Source organism: Panthera pardus, unplaced genomic scaffold, assembly GCF_024362965.1.
Source record: "Panthera pardus isolate Hobbes unplaced genomic scaffold, ASM2436296v1 HiC_scaffold_25, whole genome shotgun sequence".
Classification (NCBI taxonomy): domain Eukaryota; kingdom Metazoa; phylum Chordata; class Mammalia; order Carnivora; family Felidae; genus Panthera; species Panthera pardus.
The window spans coordinates 23,130,300-23,152,966 of NW_026526821.1; the positions used below are offsets into that span (position 1 = coordinate 23,130,300).

General features: G+C 50.4%; 1 protein-coding gene across 15 annotated transcripts in view; it reads right to left on the reverse strand.

The window, feature by feature from the left end:
• The window catches only part of EPB41L1 (erythrocyte membrane protein band 4.1 like 1), a 55,587-nt gene that overhangs the window by 14,088 nt on the left and 18,832 nt on the right, over positions 1–22,667 (reverse strand). For 3 of the 15 annotated variants that reach the window (XM_053890287.1, XM_053890282.1, XM_053890280.1), the window contains exons 12-18: positions 21,832–21,867; positions 19,231–19,413; positions 10,395–10,478; positions 9,776–9,883; positions 8,306–8,716; positions 6,367–6,471; positions 4,312–4,392 (exon numbers count right to left, since the gene is read on the reverse strand). In XM_053890287.1, coding sequence (XP_053746262.1) covers positions 4,312–4,392; positions 6,367–6,471; positions 8,306–8,716; positions 9,776–9,883; positions 10,395–10,478; positions 19,231–19,413; positions 21,832–21,867 — 1,008 coding nt within the window. Of the gene's footprint in view, positions 1–4,311; positions 4,396–6,366; positions 6,472–8,305; positions 8,717–9,775; positions 9,884–10,394; positions 10,479–16,320; positions 16,426–19,230; positions 19,414–21,831; positions 21,868–22,667 lie in introns of all 15 variants that reach the window. The other 12 variants (XM_053890286.1, XM_053890281.1, XM_053890279.1 and 9 more) reach the window with 10 other exon arrangements.

Genomic DNA, 22,667 nt, shown 5'->3' on the forward strand with positions numbered 1-22,667 from the left:
AAGTTCCTCAAAAAAATTAAAAATAGAAATACCATATGATCCAGTAATTCCACTACTGGGTATTTACCCAAAGAAGACAAAAACATTAAATGAAAAGACATATGCACCCCTATGTTTACAGCAGTATTATTTACAATAGCCAAGCTATGGAAGCAGCCCAAGTCTATCGATAGAGGAATGGATAAGGAAGACGTGGTGTGTGTGTGTATGTATGTATGTAATGAAATGTTACTTTGCCATAAAAAAAAATGAGATCTTACAATTTGCAACAACATAGATGCACTTAGTGGGTATAATGCTAAATGAAATAAGTCAGACAAATACAATATGATTTCACTTCTATGTGGAATCTAAAAAACAAAACAAACAAACCAGAGAAAAAAGCAGAAACATATCCACAAATACAGATAACTGGCAGTTGGAGGGGTGGGGGTGGAGGATGGGCAACCAGGGGTGAAGGGGAGTGGGAGATACAGGCTTCCAGTTACAGAGTGAAGAGTTCGGGGGGATAAAAGCATAGAGAATATAGTCAGCAGTATTGTAATAGTGCTGCACAGTGACAGATGGTAGCTACGCTTATGGTGAGCATAACATAACGTATGCACTTGTCAAATCACTATGTTGCACACCTGAAACCATTGTAACATTGTGTGTCAACTATACTTCAATTAAAAAAAAGGGTGGGGGCAGCCTCCTGGGTTCAATGCTTCCTTTCCGTCAGCTTAGGAAACAGTCACTAGCCCCTTTGAATCCTACCGTCACTCCGGGAAATTCTCCCCTAAAGCCTCTTCTTTGCCCACTGCTCCCTCTTTCCCGGACAAGGCTTCACCTCCACTGACACATTGAAAATACAGGCCACTCACTAATGGGGACACAGGTCATTCAAAACAAGGCACCATCTGTTCTGTCTCTCCTTTATCTTCAGCCAGTGTTTTCTCCCGCCTCAAAGAGGTGCGGCTCCTTCCTCTCCCTGGCCAGGGCAATGCCACCATCTTGGTTCTGGACCCTTCCTCCCTCAGACTGAGGGTTCTCCTCCTCACCACCCTGTCTGCACTGCCTCAGCCACTCAAGGCCTTCTCACAAGGCCACTGTCTCATATCTCTTTATCTATAGCCCAGATCTTTCTTGAAACTTAGACCTTTAAAATCAATTGTTTCCTAGACATTTTCCCCTGGAAATGTCCCACAGGTTCCTAGCACTCATCAGATCCAACGTCGAATTCACTGCCTCCCCGCCCCTGACACATGCCTACCACTAAAGAGCAATCCCCTCGAGTGCTCTCTGTTTACATCAGTGCTTCTCAGACTTGAGGGGTGTCACAGACTTCTGGGCCCTGCCCCAAGGTTTCTGAGTCAATAGGTCTGGGGTGGGGCCCAAAGATTTGCCTTTCTAAAGGTTCCCAGGACTGCACTTCAAGAATGGCTAGGTTAGGGGTGCCTGGGTGGCTCAGTCGGTTAAGCATCTGACTTTGGCTCAGGTTCACAAGTTCGAGCCCTGTGTCAGGCTCTGCACTGACAGCTTGGAGCCTGGAGCCTGCTTCAGACTCTGTGTCTCTATCTCCCTGTCCCACCCCCACTTGTGCTCTCTTTCTCTCAAAAATAAATAAACATTAAAGAAGAAGAAGAAGAAGAAGAAGAAGAAGAAGAAGAAGAAGAAGAGGAGGAGGAGGAGGAGGAGGAGGAGGAGGAGGGGCTAGATTAGGGACACCTGGGTGGCTCAGTCAGTTAAGCATCTAACTATTGGTTTTGGCTCAGGTCATGAACTCACGGTTTGTGAGTTCAAGCCCTACATCAGGCCCCATGCTGATAGTGTGGAGCCTGTTTAGGATTCTCTCTCTCTCCCTCTCTTTCTGCCCCTCCCATGCTTGTGCATGCTCTCTCTGAAAATAAATAAATAAACATTGGGGGAAGGGGGAGGAATGTCTGGGTTAGTGTGCAAAGTCACCAGCCCACTTTCCCTCTGTTAACTGAACATTCTGTCAATGACCAAATCCTGCGTTTTCCTCTCTCCGGTTATCCCTTAACCCCGCTCCCCTTCTTTACACCCACCTCCTCACACACGGGCCCTGCCCCAGTCCCCAGACTAGCTCTCTGCCTTCTCTTTTGGTTTCTCCCAATGTCTGGTCTCCCAATGTGGTCTCGGGATGCTGTCTGTCTCCCTCAGTGCTAGATTCACAGCGCCTGGCACAGTGCATCACATAGTGTGGGTGTTCAACAAATATTTGCCAAAGGAAGGATGGAAGGAGAAAGGGAGGACATCAGGGAATTTTCCCTCTTGTGATGTTCCACACGGTTGCTAGAGTAATCTTTCTAAAACACAGAGAAACACATACTTGATGACATCATGCCCCTACTTCAAAAGTTGGGAGTGATGCCCCACTATCTCCAGGATAAAGTGTGAGCCTCTTATATGACATTTGAGGCCCTTCAAGCCCTGGCCCAGCCTACCTGTCCAGATCTTTCCCCTTCCTACCCCACTCCTCTTCCACACACCTGACATCTTGCTTTACGGACCACCTGCCTTTCCCCAAATGTGACGTTCCTTCCCATCCTTGTTTTTGCACCTGCTATACTCCCACTGCCTACAATGCCTTCTGCTGGGGCTGACCCTTCACTTATCCTTTACGTATAGCTCAAATGTCAATGCCTAGGTAAAGCCTTCTCACTCTTCCTGGTAGGGGTATCACCCCATACCTATCCTCCCTGAGCCCCCCCCCACCCCTGCCCCGCCCCAGGAAAGCATTATTGCACTGTTCCATGAAGGCAGGAGAAAATAACAGCAGTTCACATTTACAGACCCCTTCCCAGGTGCCAGGCAAGCCTCTGCACAGATTACCTTGGTCCATCCTCAGGTCAACCCTTTGAGGGATGTACTATTATTGCCCCCATCACCCCATTTTATAGAAGTGGAAACTGAGGCTTGGAGAGGCTCAGATAACTTGCTCAGGGTCATCCTGCCAGGAAGTGGAAGAGCTGGGCCTTGTTCACCACTGTGTGCCCAGGACCTAAACAATTATATGTACCTGTGATCATTATTTGAACAAATGACTTCTAGCAGGTAGCATATTTTCTTCAACTCTGTATTCTGTACCAGGCAGACAATAGAGAATAATAAATGTTTTTGGAACAAATAAATGGATGGATGGGTGGGTGGGTGGGTGGGTAAATGAACAATGTAGCTCCCTACTCACTATGGTATGAACTTAAATTTAGCCCTATAAGCATCCTGATGCCACATGGAGAGAACTAAGGGAGAAGAGGAACTGAGTGACCAGGAAAGAGGGTGCGCACTGGTAACTGGTTGGGATTTATTTGTCTTTGCTCAAAACCTACCTGCTGGGTAGTCTAAAGGCAATTCTCTTCCTATGTGTATATCAGGGTTTCAGCAAGAGAAAGCATTTGAAAACAACTTTCCACTGACTCAAGACAGATCCAGCCCAGACATTAGCGTCAGCCCCAGCCCCAGCCCCGGCCCCAGCAGCCACGGTTCACAATGGTCGGGATGAGGGTGCAGAGTCGGTGATGTGTATAGTGAGGCTTCTGGGGTCAGAATGCCTGAGTTTGACCTGGTTCTACCACTTACTGGGTGTGTGACCTTAGGAAGTCACTTAACCTCTCTGTACTTCAGATTCCTCATCTGTAAAAGGTGGAGAAAACAGAGAATCCCCTTTAGTTTTTGTGAGGACTCAGTGAGATCACCCATTCATGGTTCTTGGCACTTTGCATGGGAACACAGCCTGGGTGCCTAATGCTATCTGGTCTGTGTCACCATTAAAGGATCTGACGTTACCGGACTCTCTTAAGAACCTGTGAACAAGGCAGAATGGGAACTATTCCCACTTTACAGATGAAGACACCTGAGGCCAAGGACCTTCCTTCACATGTCAGACCACAAATAGGTAGCAGAACCAGAGTCCTGAGCTTCCAACTTACGTTCACTGCATGCCATCTACTGACCAAGGTAAGGAAGTGGCCCGAGACATGAGAAAATGCACAGCTGCCAGGAGCTAGCTGCCAGGGATCTTCATGTGTTGCCAATAATCAAATAACCAGATGGTACCATCCTCCCTTTACCCCTGCTGTGGCTGAGATGGTCCAGATAACTGACACTCAGGGATTCCACCTCTCGCGTTATTCAATTTGGAAAACTGGATGTCCTGTGGTAATAATGGTCCCAGATTCTACGTCCCATGCCTGCTGCAGTGAGGGCAGATGAGGACTTCCCCAGATGGCCAAGGCTGTGATATTGTTACCTGGCTGTTTTAGTGCAAGGGGGCTGGTCAGAGAGGGAAATCTCTCAGGTCCTACTTACCATGGTGGTTGATATGGTCTCCGTGGTGATGGAGGGAGCAGTTGTTATGGACTCCTTTCCCCCTAGGGCAGTCCCATCAACCTGCTGGCCAGAAGAGTCATGAGAGATAGAGATAGAGATAGAGATAGAGATAGAGATAGAGATAGAGATAGAGATAGAGATAGAGATAGAGAGAGAGAGAGAGAGAGAGAGAGAGAGAGAGAGAGAGAGAAAAGCACACCAGATGCACCTGAAGCTTCTGTTACTTGGGTGGGTGGCATTCCCGGTTACAGAGTGATGGGCTGTGTGAGTGAACATGCACTGGTGGGGAGGGGAATCTGTCTACACAGGGAGTGAATCACAGGTGGGAGGGGGATGCTCACAAGTCCTCCTGATCATTTGAACCATCTTATTTGACAAAGGACAACAAATCAGATAGCCTGACAAGTCTAGGCAAATTTCAACACATGTGTTCTTTGATTCCATTGCTGGGAATTCATCCTTTGCATGTAAACTTTGAAAACTTTGCCAAGAAGTATGACAAAAAAGTTCACTGAAGCATTCACCATTAACTGCCAAGGACACAAACAGCCACAAGTCCACTGATGGGAGAATAAGTCAGGACTCACTCCCAAGTGGGACTGAGAAGAGCAAGGTGGGCCCACATATGGCAAATGAGGAGTGATCTCCAAGACAGTTATCAAGAAAAAAAGGTCAGGTGTAAAAGAGCATCTCTTTCATGCAAAATTCTAAAATATCCAGAGATGTGAGTGTATAGGTTGGAATATGCATATTTTTTTCCTAGGAAGAATCACAAGACAAATTTCAATTTGTTCTATTTGAATTTCATAATGGAACACTTTGCTGGTTTTTTAAAATTTTCTTAACATTTATTCATTTTTGAGAGACAGCAAGACAGAGCACGAATGGGGGAAGGGCAGAGAGAGAGGGAGACACAGGATCCGAAGCAGGCTCCAGGCTCTGAGCTGTCAGCACAGAGCCCGATGCGGGGCTTGAACCCACGAACCGTGAGATCATGACCTGAGCCGAAGTCGGATGCTCAACCGACTGAGCCACCCAGGCACCCCATGCTGTTGTTTTGATGTCAGTGAGAATTACTGGGCTGTTGAATTTGGGGCCTTTTTTAGTTTTATTTACATTTCTCTATACGAAAGCAAAATAAAACATGTGTTACTGAAACAAAATAGGACAGAGAGGGAGCACATTGCCTGCAATCACACAGCTCGTCAGAACTTGAGCATCTTGACCATTGCACTAGCTACCATGTAGACCATAATGCAAGTGATAAAAAGTGGGGGGGGGGTATTCTGGAAATGACAGAGTTGCCCACATTGTGTTGGTTTACACCTTACTTTAGTTCTTAAAACACAGACTAGTCTCCTCTCCCTGCACTGTAGCCCCTCTGGCCGCAAGGAACCTAGAGGGTATCAGACCTACAATCTCAAGATTCAAAGTTTAAAAACCACAAAAGAAACTTAGGAAATGTACCATGCACCTGCAGTTCACCTGTGTCTATTTAGGACCACTTTCTCCAGGGGACCAAGTACATTTCATCTTGCTAAGACAAATGATCTTCTATCTTTTTCTCACTTTGTTCACATTGCCAATCTGATATGGAATCCGCATATGTCAAAAAATGATCCAATGTGAGCCATTCTAACAAAAGCTGGATTGAGATGTCTCCCTCTTCTCTCCCAGGGATACGTCAAGAAACCTCTCGAACTCCTTCAAACAATCTGAAAGCCACAGTCTAGTCCACTAGCCACTAGCCCTTACAGCCCTCCCAGAAAGACAAGGGAGACATGCTCATTCCCATTTGAGAGATGGGAAATTGAGGCTTTTAAGAGGCGTGGTCTGTCCAGGACAGAAAATCATTCCACTACCCAATTCTAGAGCTCAGGGAGGACAATGAAGCTTAGAAGAGCATCGGGGTTAAAATGGGGGCTCTGGGAAAACAATGTGGCAAGGGTTGGCCAAGGGGCTTGGCCTTGGTGGGGACCCCATCCTTAAATGTCCAATGCTTACGATCAGGGTGCAATGAAAGGCACGGGTTACCTGGGTGCTGTCCACAGTGGTGACTCTGGTCTGCAGTACAGCCTCTGGCTCAATCTTCTTTCTGATGGCCAGGCTGCTGACAGTCATGGTTTCTGTTTTCACAGGCTGTAAGGAGATGAGAGAGAACTCCATAACCCAAGCCCCTGCATGGCTCCTGCTCACAGCCAAATGCAGTGTAGCCCCCATCCCTGCAGCCAGCCAAGTCTCTGGAAGGGCATGCAGGTCAGGGCAAAGAGGCACGGTGAGATGTCATAGACAAATAGCCAAGGGGAGAGCCAGAACTATCAGCAGTACCCAGACAGGCCTGCTCATGGCCCTGCAGCCACATAACCTCATGGTGGCCATAAGTTGTGTTTTAGGCTACCATTAAAAGAACATCTACTATTCAATTAATATGTTCTGTGTCAGGCCCCACACTAAGTATTTTCCTTATATACATCCTGAATGACTTCGATGATTATGCCATCACCTCCCAGCTGCTTCATCTGAACTGTTCTTGAGAGCAGGAGTCATACAACTGGATGCCTACAGAGGCCAGGCAGGAGATGGAAATGGGTGAAGTGGGCCTACGAAGGACTGGAGTGAACTGGAGAACATGTAGGGACCAATTGTGGCCATGGCCTCTGAGTGACTGGATCATCGGATTTTCTTAATGATATTAAAAAAAAACAAAACAACACTGTGGATTTTATATTCAACATCCTTATTTTTAAATCAAGGTCCAAGAAAACACATCTGCTAGCCAGATCTGGCCTGGAGCCACCAGTTTTCAACCTCTACTCTAAAAGGCTTCAGTTAAATGATCAGTTTCTTCAGAGTCCTCCATCCAGGCTAGTTCACATGACTATTAGCATATTAACATATGTGAGCTGAACGAATGAATGAAATAGCTTGTCATCTGGCTGGGAAGGCAGTGAGAGGATTCTCACAGATTACTGTCACCCTGAGATCTAGCCATTTATCCAGTTAGTCATCTATCAGTGCCTGCTATAGGCAGGCTTAGAGCAGCTGCCACCCAGTAGGAAAGCAGACCTGGCTGCCACTAACCTGACTATCTGGGACAATGCCGGGAACAGAAACATTACAGAGCAAGGGGGCTGCAGCAGGTCCAACACTTCTGCCCAGGGTGGTTAGGAAAGCATTTGCTAGGGAAGTGATATCTGAACTTGGTCCTGGAACGTGACAGGTTTGCAAGGCAGAGAAAGGGAGGGAAAACCTTCTACCCAGAGAGTACACCATGGAGTGAAAGTCCAGAGTAGATGAGCTCATATTTCAATGCCTGGAACACGGGGGAGAGGAGAGTGTAGTAGGAGGTAGACTGGGACTGTAAGAGATGAGGGGGCAGAGGAATCACGTGACAAAGATCCTCTGAAGGAAGGACACAAAGCAGAGAGACCCAGACACAGTCTATCCCCGTGTCCCCCTCCATGCGGACATTTCCTCTTCTCTAGGAGTTTCCACTGCTACCCCAAGACCCCAGGGCCAGATGAATTTAAACTGCTGCCCCTTCCCCAGGAAGCCCAGGCCCCAGGGAGAGGAGCCTGGGCCAGGATCAGGAAAAGCCACCAACTTCCAAACGAGGCTGCAGGAGCCCCACGAGTCCACAAGCCCATGCTCTCTGCAGGTGCCATGCAACACAGGCAGGGAGAGGAGGAGTCGAGTAAGACCAGACTGTCTGGCATCGCTTGACCTCAGGCAAGCAATGGGGTCACAGGGTTAAAACGCCAAGGAGTGCATGTTAGGGGTAAACCAAGATGGCAAACATGCGAGCACAGAACCATGCTGTTCTGCGGAGGGACAGTCATGCAACACGAGACAGAGCTTCAGGCTGAGGGGCTCTGGGCTGCAGGCTGGTGGCTCAGTCTTCTCACAGATGGCCCGGGGCCCTCTGAACATGCAGTGCCCGCCAGGCCCAGGTCTCCAGGATGCTCCACTGTACCTCAAACTGGGGCATATCTGGGGTGGCGCAGGCCCCTCGATCTGGGCTATCCTCGATGCCCCCAGACTCGTCTTCCTGGCTGGGGCCCCCCTTGCTGAGATCCCGGGAGAACACCAGGCCCTCAGTTTCGGAGTCGCTTTTGTCTCGGTCGAGCTCAGGCAGGCTGCGGGAGAAGTCTTCAAAGGCGCTGCCGTGGTAGTCACCAATGACCGTGAAGTCAACCTCAGCCTCCAGGCTGGATGTGGAGCTGACCGTGATGCTGGAGCACTTACGCTCAATGGCCAGGTGGTTGTCTTTCAGGAACACCGCGTCCCTCTCCTGGTCCTGGTCCTCGTCTCCCGTGTCACTCTCTGGGGCCTTGGGACGGGGCGGTTTGACCTTCTCCTCTGAGCCCTCCCTTAGCCCTGCTCTCTATGGCCAGATAAAAATCAAAGGAACAGGGGTGTGGGGTGGGAAGAAAGAGAGAGAGAAATCAAGATGGTGAATGACAGAAGAAACCCTGGGGCCATTTCAATGTCTCAAATAGAAGAGCAGGTCAGGAAACGAAAAACGTTCCCGGAAAGATTCCTTGGCATGACAACAAGCTTTAAAAAACCGCAAAGTTCTCAAGAGTGGGGAACGCTCCTTTCCGAGGGTCTCCCGCTGATGGCCAAAGCGAGTACAAAGCAAACATCCTGCCAGTTCGTTCTGGACAGGAAGCCCCATCCAGGGTCTGGATCTGGGAGCTGATTAGAAGCGGCATTGTGCGCAAGGCAGGGATGGGAGCCTGGATCCAGGCCCATCCGTGCAGGTGGACATCAAGAGACAGAAACCAAGGAGGGAGACCCAGGGATTTAGGGAAACCCGGGACGGGGAGGCAGGGAGGCTGGAGCCAAGAGCTTTGAGAAACAAAGAGGAAGCCAACATGGTTTGTCAATTCCACTGAGTCTCTGTGGGAGGGGTCAGCATCGTCTAGGGGGGAGGAACAACAGGGGTTAATTCCTGGGAGCTGGGTGCTGCATCAGTTCAACCCTGAGCTCCATGAGGGGCCGGTGGGCAGGCCATGGAGTGGAGGTTCTAGTCCCATCAGTGTAATTGACAACAGCAGGCCAAGGAAACGCTGGAGGGGAACCAGCAACTCTTGTCCGACATACATACCTCTCAACTGGCCTGTCAGGGATTAAACACCACATTCACATTTTTGGCTGTTTCATGACGTTCTTTTTAAAGCCCAATCTAACACCCACCAAATATTTTTTAAAGTAGTTGGCTTCAGGTTCTAGAGATTCAGTGCACTTAGAGATTCACTTGCTAAACTTAACTTCCATTTTAGTTTCTGGAAGGTTGAGAGGTGTGAGGACACATTCCAGACAAGCGAGAGTTGAGCTGCCACAAGAGGCACTGCCCGAGCAGGTGGGAATCTAAGGCAGCGATGCACCCCGGCCAGGTGAAGATGACTGGGTCATCAGGGCACCAAGGGGCTGCAGAGACCTGAGGGCCCGAGGGGCTGGCGAATCTCAGGCGCCCCCCTTTTCCAGGGGGGTTTGCTGCTAAGCTGGTGATGTGCTTCTCTTCCCTGACCGCATCTCCGGATGTGTTCTGGATTAGAGAAGATAGTTAGTCTTAAGGAGGCAGAAAGGAACTTGGCAGTGGGACCAAGAGGGAACCAGAAGCGAAGGATGGAAACCTCTGGACTGTCAGCTTCCCCAAGGCAGGAGAGCCAGGGAAGGGAAAGGGTGAAGGAAGATCGTTGGACAAGCCAAGCAAAACAGGTAGGAGCCCAGCAGGTGGGGGCAGCAAGGCAAAGCAAGTGTGTAGTTTGCTGGCGGTGGTGCCAACCTTCTCCACTGGGGCTGTGTGACCCTCTGGGCACCAGGTCACACCACAAGCCGAGGGTCTCTGTGGCTAAGCTAACACAGGCCAACCAGATGAACCCATCATTCCGCCTGGGCTACCCTCAGGCTGGTTTAGGGGAAAGAACTCATAGGAATGGACAAGCAGCCTCTGATCGCAGTAATGATGAGGGGCCACTGAAACATGCTACTACGGAGCTACGCAGCATGCGGTCTACTCCCCCAGCTCGGGGGCAGTGGTGGGGGCAGGGGCTCACGTGGCCAGTTCCCCCAGTGGCTACCTCCAGCGCAGTTTCACAGCCTGAATCAGGGGACACGAGCTCGAGTTCTGTGCATCCTTCCTGTTGGGATGTGGTAGAAATGCCCTCCCTGAAGTGTCTGGCAGCCAGTGGCATCACTGAGGAATGGCTGGCTTTGGGGCCAGCAAAGTCCCCTGGGGGCTGGAGTTGGACGAAGCCCAGATCCAAAAGCTTATTCCGCTGTTGCTCTACCTGACTCATGGAGGTCTCTGGAGACAACTCATTTATTAGGGCCCTGGTTTCGCCTTGACTCGCTCGGCGAGTTTCAGCTCCATGGGTCTCAAAGATCCGAATTTTATTGGCCACTGAGGTCTTGCTAATATCTTCCAGGGAGCCCTCTCGGCCCCCAGCCTGGAAAGAGGTCATCTCCCTTTGCTTCCCTGGAGGGAACACCAACGCCAGGGGTACAGCTCCCTCAGCTTCTTCAGAGACAACTCTGGGCTTTCTGCTGGCAACGGGAGGTGCCCTGCGCTCTCCTCTGTCCAGGGTCACGAACAGTCCTACGTGGTCCTTAGGCTCCGGGCTCTCTTTAAAAGGATGGGCATGTTTGAGAAAAGCAGGGGACTGTTCTCCAAAAGGATCCCCAAGGTGTGGAGGCTCCCCTGATCCACGAGGGACTGGGCTTGGAGAAGTTTCCTCTGGAGCTGCCTGAGCCTGAAAGGGACCAGGGAAGGCTGGGATGGGGGTGATCACCTCCATCTGAAGAAACGCTGAGGCCTTGCTGTCCTCCGTCGCAGGGTCTCCTGTTTGTGTGTGAACCAGTCCCCTGTCTTGGGGCAGGAAGCTGCCTCTGTCCAGTTTGGCTGGCTTCCTGACATCATTAGGAGGGATGGACCGCGGAACGATGCAGGCTGGGAGGTCTGGGCGCATGCCTCCTCCTCTGTGAGGTGAGTGGTTCTTCCATCCTGCTGGGATATTTTTCTCAGCCTCTTCCGTCAAATCTCCACTCTTGGGGGTCTCTTCCTCTGTGCCTATGTTGGATGCTGGGTGGCTAAATTCTCTTTCCACCCCCCGCCCAGCTTCTTCCCAGTCCTCAGCAAATGTCTGCCCTGGAGAAGGTCCCTTACCAAGCTGCTCAACAAAGACCTCCAGGCCATCTGGTCTTCTGTGGCTCCCAGGGATCCCTGCCCCTTCCTCTAAGGATGCTGTGTGGGCTTCACTCTCTTCATTCTTATTCTTGCTGGAAGCTGCAGCAAAGCCCTGTAGGCCTGAGGAATTCCACTCAGAGCTCTCTAGGAGCTTCTCTGGGAGCTCTATCCTGGTCTCGTCAACAGGAAGGGCATCCAGAGGTGGAGGGGGGACTTGGTCTTCAGAATCTTTCCCTCCATAGTTTAAGTAGAAGCTCCGCTCTGCAAAGGAAGGTTCGGTTTCATCACTCGAGTCGGCTCTGGCTTCTGACTGGGCTGGGTCCAGTAGAAACGACTGGAGTCCTCCCTTGTCGGAGGCTGGAGAGGGGATCTCGGCCTCTGCTGGCCTGGCCCCTGACGCAGCAGGTCTTCCACAAATCGGGATCTCCTCCAGCTCCTTCCTCAGTTCCATCTGGCCCTCCAGCTGACCACCTGAGATCCAGCGCTTCTTGATGGTCGCCTCCCCAGTGCCCACCCTCAACTGGGAGCCCTCAAGGAGATTTTCTGCCAGTGTGCAGCCTGCAGCCAGAGAAGGCCCTCCTGGGCCTTCCCTGACCCAGGGGCCTTCCTCCCACACTGACTCGAAGTCTTCAGGGCTTGCAATCATCCTTCCTTGTTGCTGGGTCTTTGCTCTTCTGACTCCCACCATTTCTTCTGTGGCCACTTCAACTTTGAACTTGTCCACCAGGATGTTTACCTTGGAGAGTTTGCCATCAGCAAGGATATTTGTGAGGCCTGCCTTACTTTCTTCCTGCTGCGTGGTGGCCGCTTTTAGGAGACTGAGTTCTTCTGGCCTAGTGTACTCTCTTTCTATAAATACCCAATGCTCTGAACCCTGTGTTTCAATTGGAGCAAGAAGAGTTAACATGAAATATAGGCACATGAAAAACAGGTCACTGTTTCCTGTGCAAGAAGGGACCAACCTACCACCAAAAGTTAACATGTCCCCAGAACTGGCTGGGGGGAGAAAGGCGTGACAATGCTAGTCAGCCTCATTAAGGCTACCCTTCCCGTCAAGGCACCCAACAAATTATTTACCAACTCCCCTCAACCACTACCCCAACTTGGTAAAATGGGATGGGGTCTCATGCCCTCCCCATGTTTAATCATGGGACAATGGAGATCCACAGATGGGCCAGGACTCTTCCTCTTCCTTTTTTAATAATACAATTGCCACTGTCAGAGGAGAAAGTAACTTACATCACATGGAGTCTTTGAAGGTTAGAACAAAAAGAACTCCTAAGAAATCTTCTAGTCCAATTTCCTCATTGTGCAAATGTATAAACTGAGGCCTAGAGAATGTCAGTGACTTACCCAAGGTCACATTTAGTTCATGGTAGAGTCAAGAAAAGAGTGCCTGATTTTTGATTCCTAAGATCCTTGCTGACTTATCTCACAACCTACAGAATACGGATCCCAGTTGTGATCTAATGTCAAGAGGGAAAGCACTGAATTAAGTTCCACAGCTACAGCCTAAAATCTGACTTTTCTGCAAGAGTTCCTGGGAAGGAAAGAGATTAGAATGGAAAATGCCAAATGTGCAGCTCAAGTCAGTGCCAGTCACCACAATGGCTTGAACAGCTTGAATTTTGTAGGGTTCATTCCCAGGGAAAAGAATACCAAAGCCTATTCTTGGAGAATTCTACACAAAATCCACAGATAGAGTAGAAAAGGGCTGAACAGAAGACATCATGGAAGGAAAAGATCTAAAGACCCAAGTATCAATCACCTGTCAAAAGCACCAACAAGAGGGTAGCACTGTCAAACTGTCGACAAAACAGCTTTCAACATCCTTCCTACAGTCCTTCAAACAATACTTAGGAGGGAATGATGGACTTCAGAATCATTAAAAAAAGCAAGAAGGCCACTGGAATTCTAATGTTGCAGCCAAAGAATACGTTCTTCACATAACATCTCAATGGAAGTCCAATATGTAACCCAAATACAGGCTGCCATGTTTAAGGGGGAGGCCTCGGCTGCCCTAGTGTCAAGGTATCACCCTCCTTTGAAACCACTGCTCTGACTCAAGCCTCTTATGGTACAGATGTGGAAACTGAGGCCTAGAAAAGGTGAGTACCATGTCCAAGGTCAGAGAGTGAGCTAGGGGAAAAGGCAGGCCTAGAATCCAGTCTCTGACTCCAAGTTCTGGGAAGTGCCTCCATGGTAAGATGTGCCAGAAGCTGCTCCCAACAGGAGGGGAGAGATTTATATGACTGGGCTCTGACTCAGGTTACGGCCTGGTGAGGAGTCTGTCAGACCCCATTAGATCTGAAGGATTCTGAAAGATCAGGGAGCGCTGTAAACTCTCACCTCCACTCCCTCAATCCATGCTAGCAAAATCTCCATGGTTCTCAGGGAATGAAACTTCATTGAAAGAGTCCTGTCCCATCTGTGGATCCTGCCAACAGGTAAGAGAGACAAGCGGAAGGTAGAAGGCCCATGTGTAGATTTCTGGGATTTTACTGCAGGTTGCTAAGTCTCAGGACAATACCATGTGAACCATCCCAAAGAAAAGTGCTTCAAGAGCCTATAGAAGCCAGGTCTCTTTTCTCTTCTACTGAGGAAGGAGGCACACTCAGTGGCCCCCATTTCAGCGTGTAGTGACATCATCAGCCTGGCAATGGTGGCCACAGATGGTCAATGAGACCCCTTCTGGAACATTCTTGCCCCAAGTCTAACCAAAAACTAGTTTCTAGAAACTAGAAGCCTAGAAATTAAGCTGAGTGGGGTGGGAACTAGCACAGTATAGAAAGAAAAATTCTGCAGAAAGGAAAAAGGAAACACATACTTATATTTAGTTAATCTGTGCCAGGCAATGTCAGATTAAATTTAATCCAAATGGTGATGTGGAAAGCAGATACTGTTACCCTTATTTCAGAAGGGGAAACTGAGGTTCCCCAGAGGGGAAGTGACTTACACAGATCATAGAGTGAGCAGTGAGGGAAAAAGAGGCTCTGCTTTTAACAAGTGAAAATCCTGAAAAGAAAAAAAAAGACTTGAGAGCAAAAAAGAGAGAAGTTCACTGGCATGAAGGCACCGGTAGGACTGCACCTGTCTGAAAGCTGTTCTGACCCTACTACACAAGGTAGATGGGACGTCTGGTAGCCCTGTCGCCATTCTTTCCACAGAGCCAGGGGACCTGCAGTGCCTGTTCAGAGCGCCCCCTGCTATCAGCTGGGAGTACTGCGGCAAGGAGCTGAAGCTGTAGAAGGAAACGGAGCCCGTTCTGTTCCCACCCAAGCCATGACAGGGAGAAAATCTCCCACCAGGCAGTTCTGTGGTCTCTGGGCTGTTGAGTCCCCACCTGGGGCCTTGGGTCACATTCTGGGCCCTGCTCTTTACAGAAGACACCCAGAAGAGGGGATGCAGGACAAGAAGCCCTCTAGAAATCACGACCGGGAGAAACCTTTGAAGAAAGGAGGAGTGTTCAGGGGGAGAGGGGTACTTAACTCTGAAGGACTGTCCTGGAGAAGGATGCAGAGCAGATCTAAGGGCAGCAGGGGCAGAGCAAGGCCCACAGACAGGTAATGCAGAAGGGCAGATTTTAATTCAACATGAACACTTCTCAATAGATGACTGAAGACAAAATGGTCTGCTGATATGATATGGTATGGTCGGAATGATAAGAGCCCCCTCTGTGGAAGGAGCTGGAATGGACGATTTGCAGGGATGCTGATGAAGGGCGCGTGTTGCCCACCACCCCTGCTCCGGAGTATGGGCACCTGTCCTTGGCTCTAGGAGCAGCTCTGTGCTCCAGGGCATCGCTTTTTCCCTAACCTTGGGATGCTACTGACTCCTGTCCAACTTCTGGTAGTTATTTTAGTTTCACATTGAAGAAAACTTCAGACAGGAACTGTGATTTCTGTTTTACCACCTATGTGCTGACTTCTGTCTCTTTTAGAGTTTCAGCACATTTTTCAGCAGCTAGAAGTTTTTTCCATGGGAATTTAAAAAGGGAGATGCCCTCATACGTACTTTTTGGGAGATGCCAAAAGGGGGGGCCAGATATCAGGGAGAAGGAAGTTCCACCCAGATGATTGGTCAGTACCTCCCAATCCTCATGGTCTATGGGCTCTTGGCAGGGAGGAAGATACAGTGCCACCCCCCACTCCCTGGGCCTGGATGCCATGCCTAGCGGGACTTAGGTGCCCTCCCAACCCCCCCGCTGCCATCCTGGGCACAGAAGTGATGCTCTCCTCATTAGAACACTTGCCTGGCCAACATCTCTTCAACCCCAAGGAATCTCCTTGGAGCCAGATGCCCACTTTTGTCCGCCTGCCAAGAGTTTAGAGAAGACGAAGGCGGAGGATGAATGAGAAGCCATCCCCTAAACAGCCACTGTTAGACCTTATTCGGGCTTCTGAACAGAGAAAAGACTTCAGGGCAGAAGGCATTTAGGTGCCATGACCCCTGATCCCAAGCTTAGACATCAGAGCCTGCCTGTAAAGTCAGGAGGGCCCAAGAGAAGGAGATCATTTCAGCCTCTCCTTTGAAGCCAGAGCCAGACTCAGACTGTCCTGTCTTCTCAGAATATGGTCTCAGTCCTGATTCCTGAAAAAACAATGGATGAGGGAGGGGCTGGCCCTTTATGGATCCCTGGGATGGGGACAATCACTTGTCACAGCATGGGAATACAAGGGCTACCCATTGCTTCCACCTGCATGGCAGAGCCTGGTCCACCCCCCTCACCCCAGAGACAGGGTTTTCTTGAGACCATTAGAGTGGCTGTGTGTGGGCGGGGAAGTGCCGACAGTAACCTCAGGAGACGCTGCGAGGCTTTTCTGAGTGAACACTTCCCAGCCTGTGGCCGTCCCAGGCTCAGGTGCCAAGTCCTGCGGAGAGGTGTCCTGGGTCCTCCGGGACTGCAGGGGAGGCCCAGGGCCGGAGGAAAGGGAAAGAGGGAGGAAGGGAAGGAGAGACAGAGATAGGAAAAGTGGGAGAGAGAGGAAGCAGGAGAGATACACACACAGAGCCTGTAAATAGCCCAGCTTTGTAAATCCCACACCCTCAGGGTTTGTGGCTTAGATCAGGAAGGAGCCAGCAGGGCAGGAGAGAGAGGAGCTGCCCCTTGTGGCCCTTTAAGGGAGGAAGGCCCACAGTCAGCGGCCAGCCAGCACCTTGGCTTTGGGCCTTTTTCTCACCGCTCTCATTCAAGAGGATGTGGAACCATACCACTCTCACTCCAGAGACTCTTAATCGAGAGGCTGGGGAGCCATACCGCTCAGACTCTGATCCCAAATCTGCCCCGGGTGTCTTTGGCTTAAGCAATGGTTCAATCCTGCAGTTTGGGTCTTAGCCCTTCATAAAGTTATCTTTGAAATGAAAACCTGGGTTTGGGAAATGGGAACTCTTCTTAAAATTTGGAGCCCCTATTTTGATTTAAGTTCCCCCTGTCTTCCCCTTGGTCCAGATGAGGCCCAACAACATATGAGGAAGCTACTAGGACCTCTCTGATGACACACTCCTGCAGGAGAGCCCCCACAAAGTCTGTATTTGGATCAGGGATTCCAGTCACCATCAGCAATGGCCCCATAACCATACAGCACTTTGCAGTTTCTAAAGTGCTTTTATACCCACTATTTCACTCAGCCTTCCTAGCAACCCTATGGAATGGCAATTTTGGTCCCACTTTAGATGGGCTGACTAGGCTGTGAGGCTCAGAGAGGTATTGTCACCCACCCAACAACCCAGTCCGGTCCTTGCCTACAGCTTCTCCCCATGTCCCAAATCTTCAAGGGCCTCTAAATGCCAGTGGGGCCTGCTAAATGGTTTATAGCTCCAAGCTGAGCTCCTGGAACAGAATCCCTTCCAGCAGGTGGACTACACTTCTTGGAGCAACAGTGAGGGGCAAGGGTTGGAACAGATTCCACCTTTTAGGAAGACCCATCTCTAGCAGTTCCAGCTATTACCAGCAGGTGGGGCACACTCCCAAGCCAGGCTGCTCTGAGGCACTTGGAAGCTCCATAGCCCAGATCCCCAGGGCTCATGGGGCCCTCCTCTGCTGGAGTCCCACCCTTTCAAAGCCATCTATCCTCACCCACAGCCAGACCACTCTGGTCAAGTCTCTCAGGGCAAGAGGAGTGGGGCATGTAACTGGATCACCAGACCAGCTCCCATGGCCTGGGGCCAGAGTCTTCAGGGTCTCATTTGTGCCAGGGATGATCACAGAGGTCCTCAGTAGATGCAGATTTGCCCTCCTTCCATAGCACTGAACTTAAAGACCCTCAAAGCATCCCTAATATTGTGAATCACCAGCCAGGAAACTACAGGCCAGCAGCCTCACTGGACGAGGCCCTCTGTTATCTGGCATGTCAAGGCCATATGGGGAGTGCTAATTCAATCAAATGTTTACTTATTAGATCATGACTGCATCACCAATTTTCAAAGCATTAGAGAGCAGTACATTCACAGTGGACTCTATCCTGGTCTTCACAAGATTTGGTCTTGCTCTCAGGCAGCTTTGATTTAATAGCAGATACAATGGCCTGGGACACAAGAAAATCAGGGTCTGGTCCCTCTTCTATCAGCTATGACACTGAACAAGTACTTCCATTCTGGGCCTCAGTGCCCCATCTGTAAAGAGATGACCGCAAGTAGGTTGAGAGTCCTTCCAACTTTAAAAGGGGTTCTGATTTGAAATTAGCCCCAGGACTCTCAAAATGAAATAGTAAGTAACTCCTACTGAGCATCTAGGGACTCTACCAGTACCTCCATGGTTGATTTTCCTGGCTCCTCACAACATTCCTCTGAAGTAGGTACTTTTATTATCTCTACCTAATGGAAGCTCAGAGAGGTTAAGTAACAAGCCCAGAGTCATCTAGCTAGCAGGAAATCAGAGTCAGAATTCAAACCCAGGTGGTATAAGTCTAGATCTGTTGGGTTTGAGACAAGTAAGCAGCAGTGCTAGAGAGAAAACACCTAAGTATAAATGGGGGTTAAATATTGCCAAGATTTTGCAGTGCTAAAAATAATAGCTGGGATTATAAATACAGGAATTCTCAAGGTCCTATCTTTATCTCTTTTTCATTTGAGAAAACATCCCATGTTTTCCACTCTGAAAGACAGGTGGGTGTGGGATCCTTTTCTGAAGCAAGAGGCGCAGGTCTGATTTTTTTGGAGGATTCGTTCCCTCTAGTGGGCTCCAAGGATCCTTCCAGGAGGGAACACCCCCCCACACATACACACACACCCCACACACACACAGCCCATCTGTGTTTTCACAACAGGCGCTAAAGGATCTGGTTACTGGATACAACTACTGGGATTCTCAAAGTTTAGTGTGCATGAAAATCACCTGGGGCACTTGTTTAAAATGCTGATTCCAAGGCTCTATCTCCAAATATTCTGATTCTGTCGGTCTGACATGGAGCCCCAGAACCTACATTCCTAATAAACACCCCTCTCCATTGTACTCCGGCTGATGGAAGGGGAATACACCAAGCCACAGCGTCTTCTGAGTTTTTCAAGGTGGTCCCTGGGGCCCAAGGATTCCAAGATATAGTGAATTTGTCTTTCCCAGCCTACCCCCACCCCCATCCCCATCAGCACCTTGTGCAGCAACTCGAGGAGGCATACAGGTGAGAAGGATGAGTGTAAGTCAGTGCAGAACAACCTTCCCAACCCTCTTTACCCAAAGCCCCTGTTGAGGGGTTCAGGGTGAGACCTACCTCATTGGCTTTCTCAGGAGTGCCCTTGGGGGAGGGGGAGGCGGGCGAGGAGGGCAGCCTGCGCTCCCGTTCCCAGTCTCGATCCCGGTGGATCAGTTTGCTGTTGGGTTCCTTCAGGGTCCTCTTGAGCTCGTTTATGCTGGCCTGGTGCTTGAGCAAGACATCTTCTGGCTTGTCTAAGAACTAGGGGTGGATGGAGAGGGCAGTGGGTGTTAGAGGAACAGCTCCAAGCAGGGGATGCAGGGCACGGTGCAAATGGTAACCATGGTGGTCGCTGCCCTACATCAGCAAGGTGATTCCCATCCAGGACTCCGTCTCACCCTCACTGAACCCCATGAACCAAGCGGGGCAGACATGATTAGCCCTGACAGGTGCACAAAGCACTTAAGATTAAAAAGAGGATCAAAAGGCACTTAAGATTAAGAAGAGGAGGCTTCTGGCCAAGCACCACCTTTTCTTTCCCTTTGCCTGGTTCCTGGCCTCAGAACCAGCAAGGTAACTCAAATCCCATAAGATGGGGTGAGTTTCCACTGGTGCTGTGCACCAAGTCTCAACTGGGCATGGAGGTGACTTTCTTCTGGTTACAACCAAGGCACAGTAAGAACTGGCCAACCCTGTTCACTGGGCTGCTCTGGTCCACTCCCTGGCCTCTGGGGCACCTGGTCCCTTCCGGCCAAGACTTGGACCATTGTGCTTAGCAGGACCCTCAGTCTAGGCCCCTCTTAGCCCAACAGGTGAGTTGCTCAGGCCCTAGGGGGCTTAGCATGCAGATACTCCTTAAGCCAGGGATACCCAGAAAAAATGAGCCATAGGAGCCAGGAAAAGATTGTGTTCAGCATTCTCTACTGTGAGCCACTACTTTTCCTAATCACCCAGGATTTTCTGGATACCTGGTGGATACCAACTCCTCAAGAGCAGACAGGGTAAGATATGGCTAGATAGACAAAGTAGGGTGCTGTGGGTATTCAAGAGATTAGGAGAAATGGAGACCAGGAAGAAGAGAGGTAAGGCTGGGCACAAGAACTGATCTGGGTATACCTGGAGTTTTAGACGTGTCCCCCATTAAACTGCCAAGTTTGAGCTCAAGCCAGTGCAGCATGACAGAGTAATCCACCTCAAGGTCAAGTGAGGATCAGCCTTTGCACAGGAGCCAGTAGGCCTACTTTTAGGGGTGGGCTGTTAGCTCAAGCATCTTTATCTGCAAGGCTGTTTTAGGATTCATGTCAACTCAATTCAGGACAAGAGATGAACAATCTCAGCTTATTATAAAGTCAGATCAGCTGATTCTGGAAGAATTACCTGGAAGGCAAGCTTGCCCTTGGACAAGGCTAAAATCTTCCCCTGGGCTTATCTCTGGCATCCAAGGATCCACTATGATTGACTCATGAGTTATCTCAGGAAGGAAATTGATGCCACTGAGGCTTCTGTTTTCCCTCCAGACATCTGTCTGTAAGGAAAGAACCCTCTGTCTGTACTATCCCTTCCTGAGCTGAACTGTCTCAGAACAATGTTTGAGAAGTCAAACCCGACTTTTGCACAAAGCAGTGGGCTATGAGCTGCAATGGACCCAAGATGTGGCTTGTGACCTATCCTGAACCTGCCACACTGGCTCTGTGGGCACATAGCATTCCTGAAGACGAGAGAGAGGGAGCAGTGGAACCCTGCGATCCTTGATTAGGGTTAAGGGCTTTGGGGAAACCTAGTCCACATGTCTTGCTGTGCAGATGGGGGACTGGGGCCTCCAGCGGCTTACCCATGACCCTCAGAGAGTCAGGCTGAAACCCAGTTTGTGGGACACCAAAGCCAGGCTCTTACACCCCAGCCCCTGTCCTCTCCCTCAGGGCCTACAACAGACTGGCTTCTAGAGTAGTACAGTTTCAGATGAAGAGTTGGGGACTGTGTGAAAGGAAAGGTGAAGTCCTTAACACAGAGGAGTAAGTCCAAAGAAGCAACGGAAGGGAGAAGGAAGAGGAGAGAGAAGAGAAAAGAAGAGGCTCTCCACAGAGCTGGAGCAGCAAGCTCCACCCAGAGGGAGGGAAGCTGGAGTGTGAGAAGGCCAGAAGCATCCTGAGGCTCCTCCCTCCCCACCCCACCCACATTCCCACATCTGGTTGTCAACAGATACAAAAAGAAGCTTGGGGGGAGGACACAGAGGAGGTGGAGGCATGACCAAACAGTGGTATGGAGATGAGTCTAAGGAAGGGTTCGGGTGGGGGAGATGAGACCAACGAAAGCATGGAATGGACTGGAAGAGCTGGCGGACACAGGCCGGATGATCAGCAGTTGAGAAGCAAGCATGGGGTGGTAGGAAGAGGCAGAGTGTGAGGCTAGGTAGAAGGAGGGAGGGGGGAAGCAGTTGGTTAGGGGGTAGTCTGAGCAAGGAGCTGGATTGTGGAGGGAGAGAAGGAAGGGTGGTTGGGGAGGGAGAGGGGGCAGGAGGAGGGAGGAGCTGTAGTGGGGGGAGGAGTATGGCCGAGGAACAGAGGCAAAGCTGAAGCTGCGATGGTACCAGGACATAAGCCTGGGGTGGACTATGGGATGGTGACAAATGAGCTGGGGATACGAATGGCTGGGTGAGTAGTGACAGGTCCCATGCAGTACCTCCTGCTTGTGTCTTGGCGTGGTTTCCTGCTCCGGCTAGCGAGAGGCGGGAGAAGGAGAAGGAACCGGCAGGGTCAGTAAAGCAAATGGATTAGAGGCACCGCAATGGCCCCTGGCCAGGTCTGGTGCAGCAGGTAGCCCAGAGGGTTCTTTCCTGAGGAGCAGGGGCCAGGGAAGCTGGTGGGCCACCCAAGGGGCAGCGAGGTAGCCAAAGGTGTGGGGTGTGAGGCAGGGTGCTGGCCCGGGGAGATGAAGAAGGGGGTGGGAGGACTGGGGACAAAGCAGGCAGTCACACTCAGTAAACAGGACATGAGGGCTCTGGGCATTCATGCTTCTTGCCGTCAGCATGTATGTTCAGGGGCCTGTGCTCCAAGCTACAACTGCATGACGGAAATACGCTATACCCATGTGTGCACATGCCCGTGTGCATGCTTCTTGCATGTCTCGGTGCATGACCCTACTGTGAGAGGGGTAAAAAACTGTGAGTGAATGCATGCCCACCGGAGGCCATGCGTGCCTGCAGGAGTGTGTGCACAAGTGTGTGGGAAATGCATGGGGCAGCAGGAGGGGACATAATTGAACCTCATCCTTGTGAAGGCCTACAGGGACACCCCATCATGCTCTGGGGAGGAAGGGGCCATGCAAACCCAAATCAGAGTCAAAGGGGCAAATTAGGAGTGGGCAAGGGGAGGGTGAAGTCCTCTAGGGGACAGAGTGCCCCTGTGGGGAAGCAGGACAAAAGGAGGGGAAGGGGGCAGCGTGCCTACCACCCAACACCAGGGGATGTCAAGGTAGTGGGCAAGGCCCTGTCCATGGTGCATCCCAAAATGAGGGTG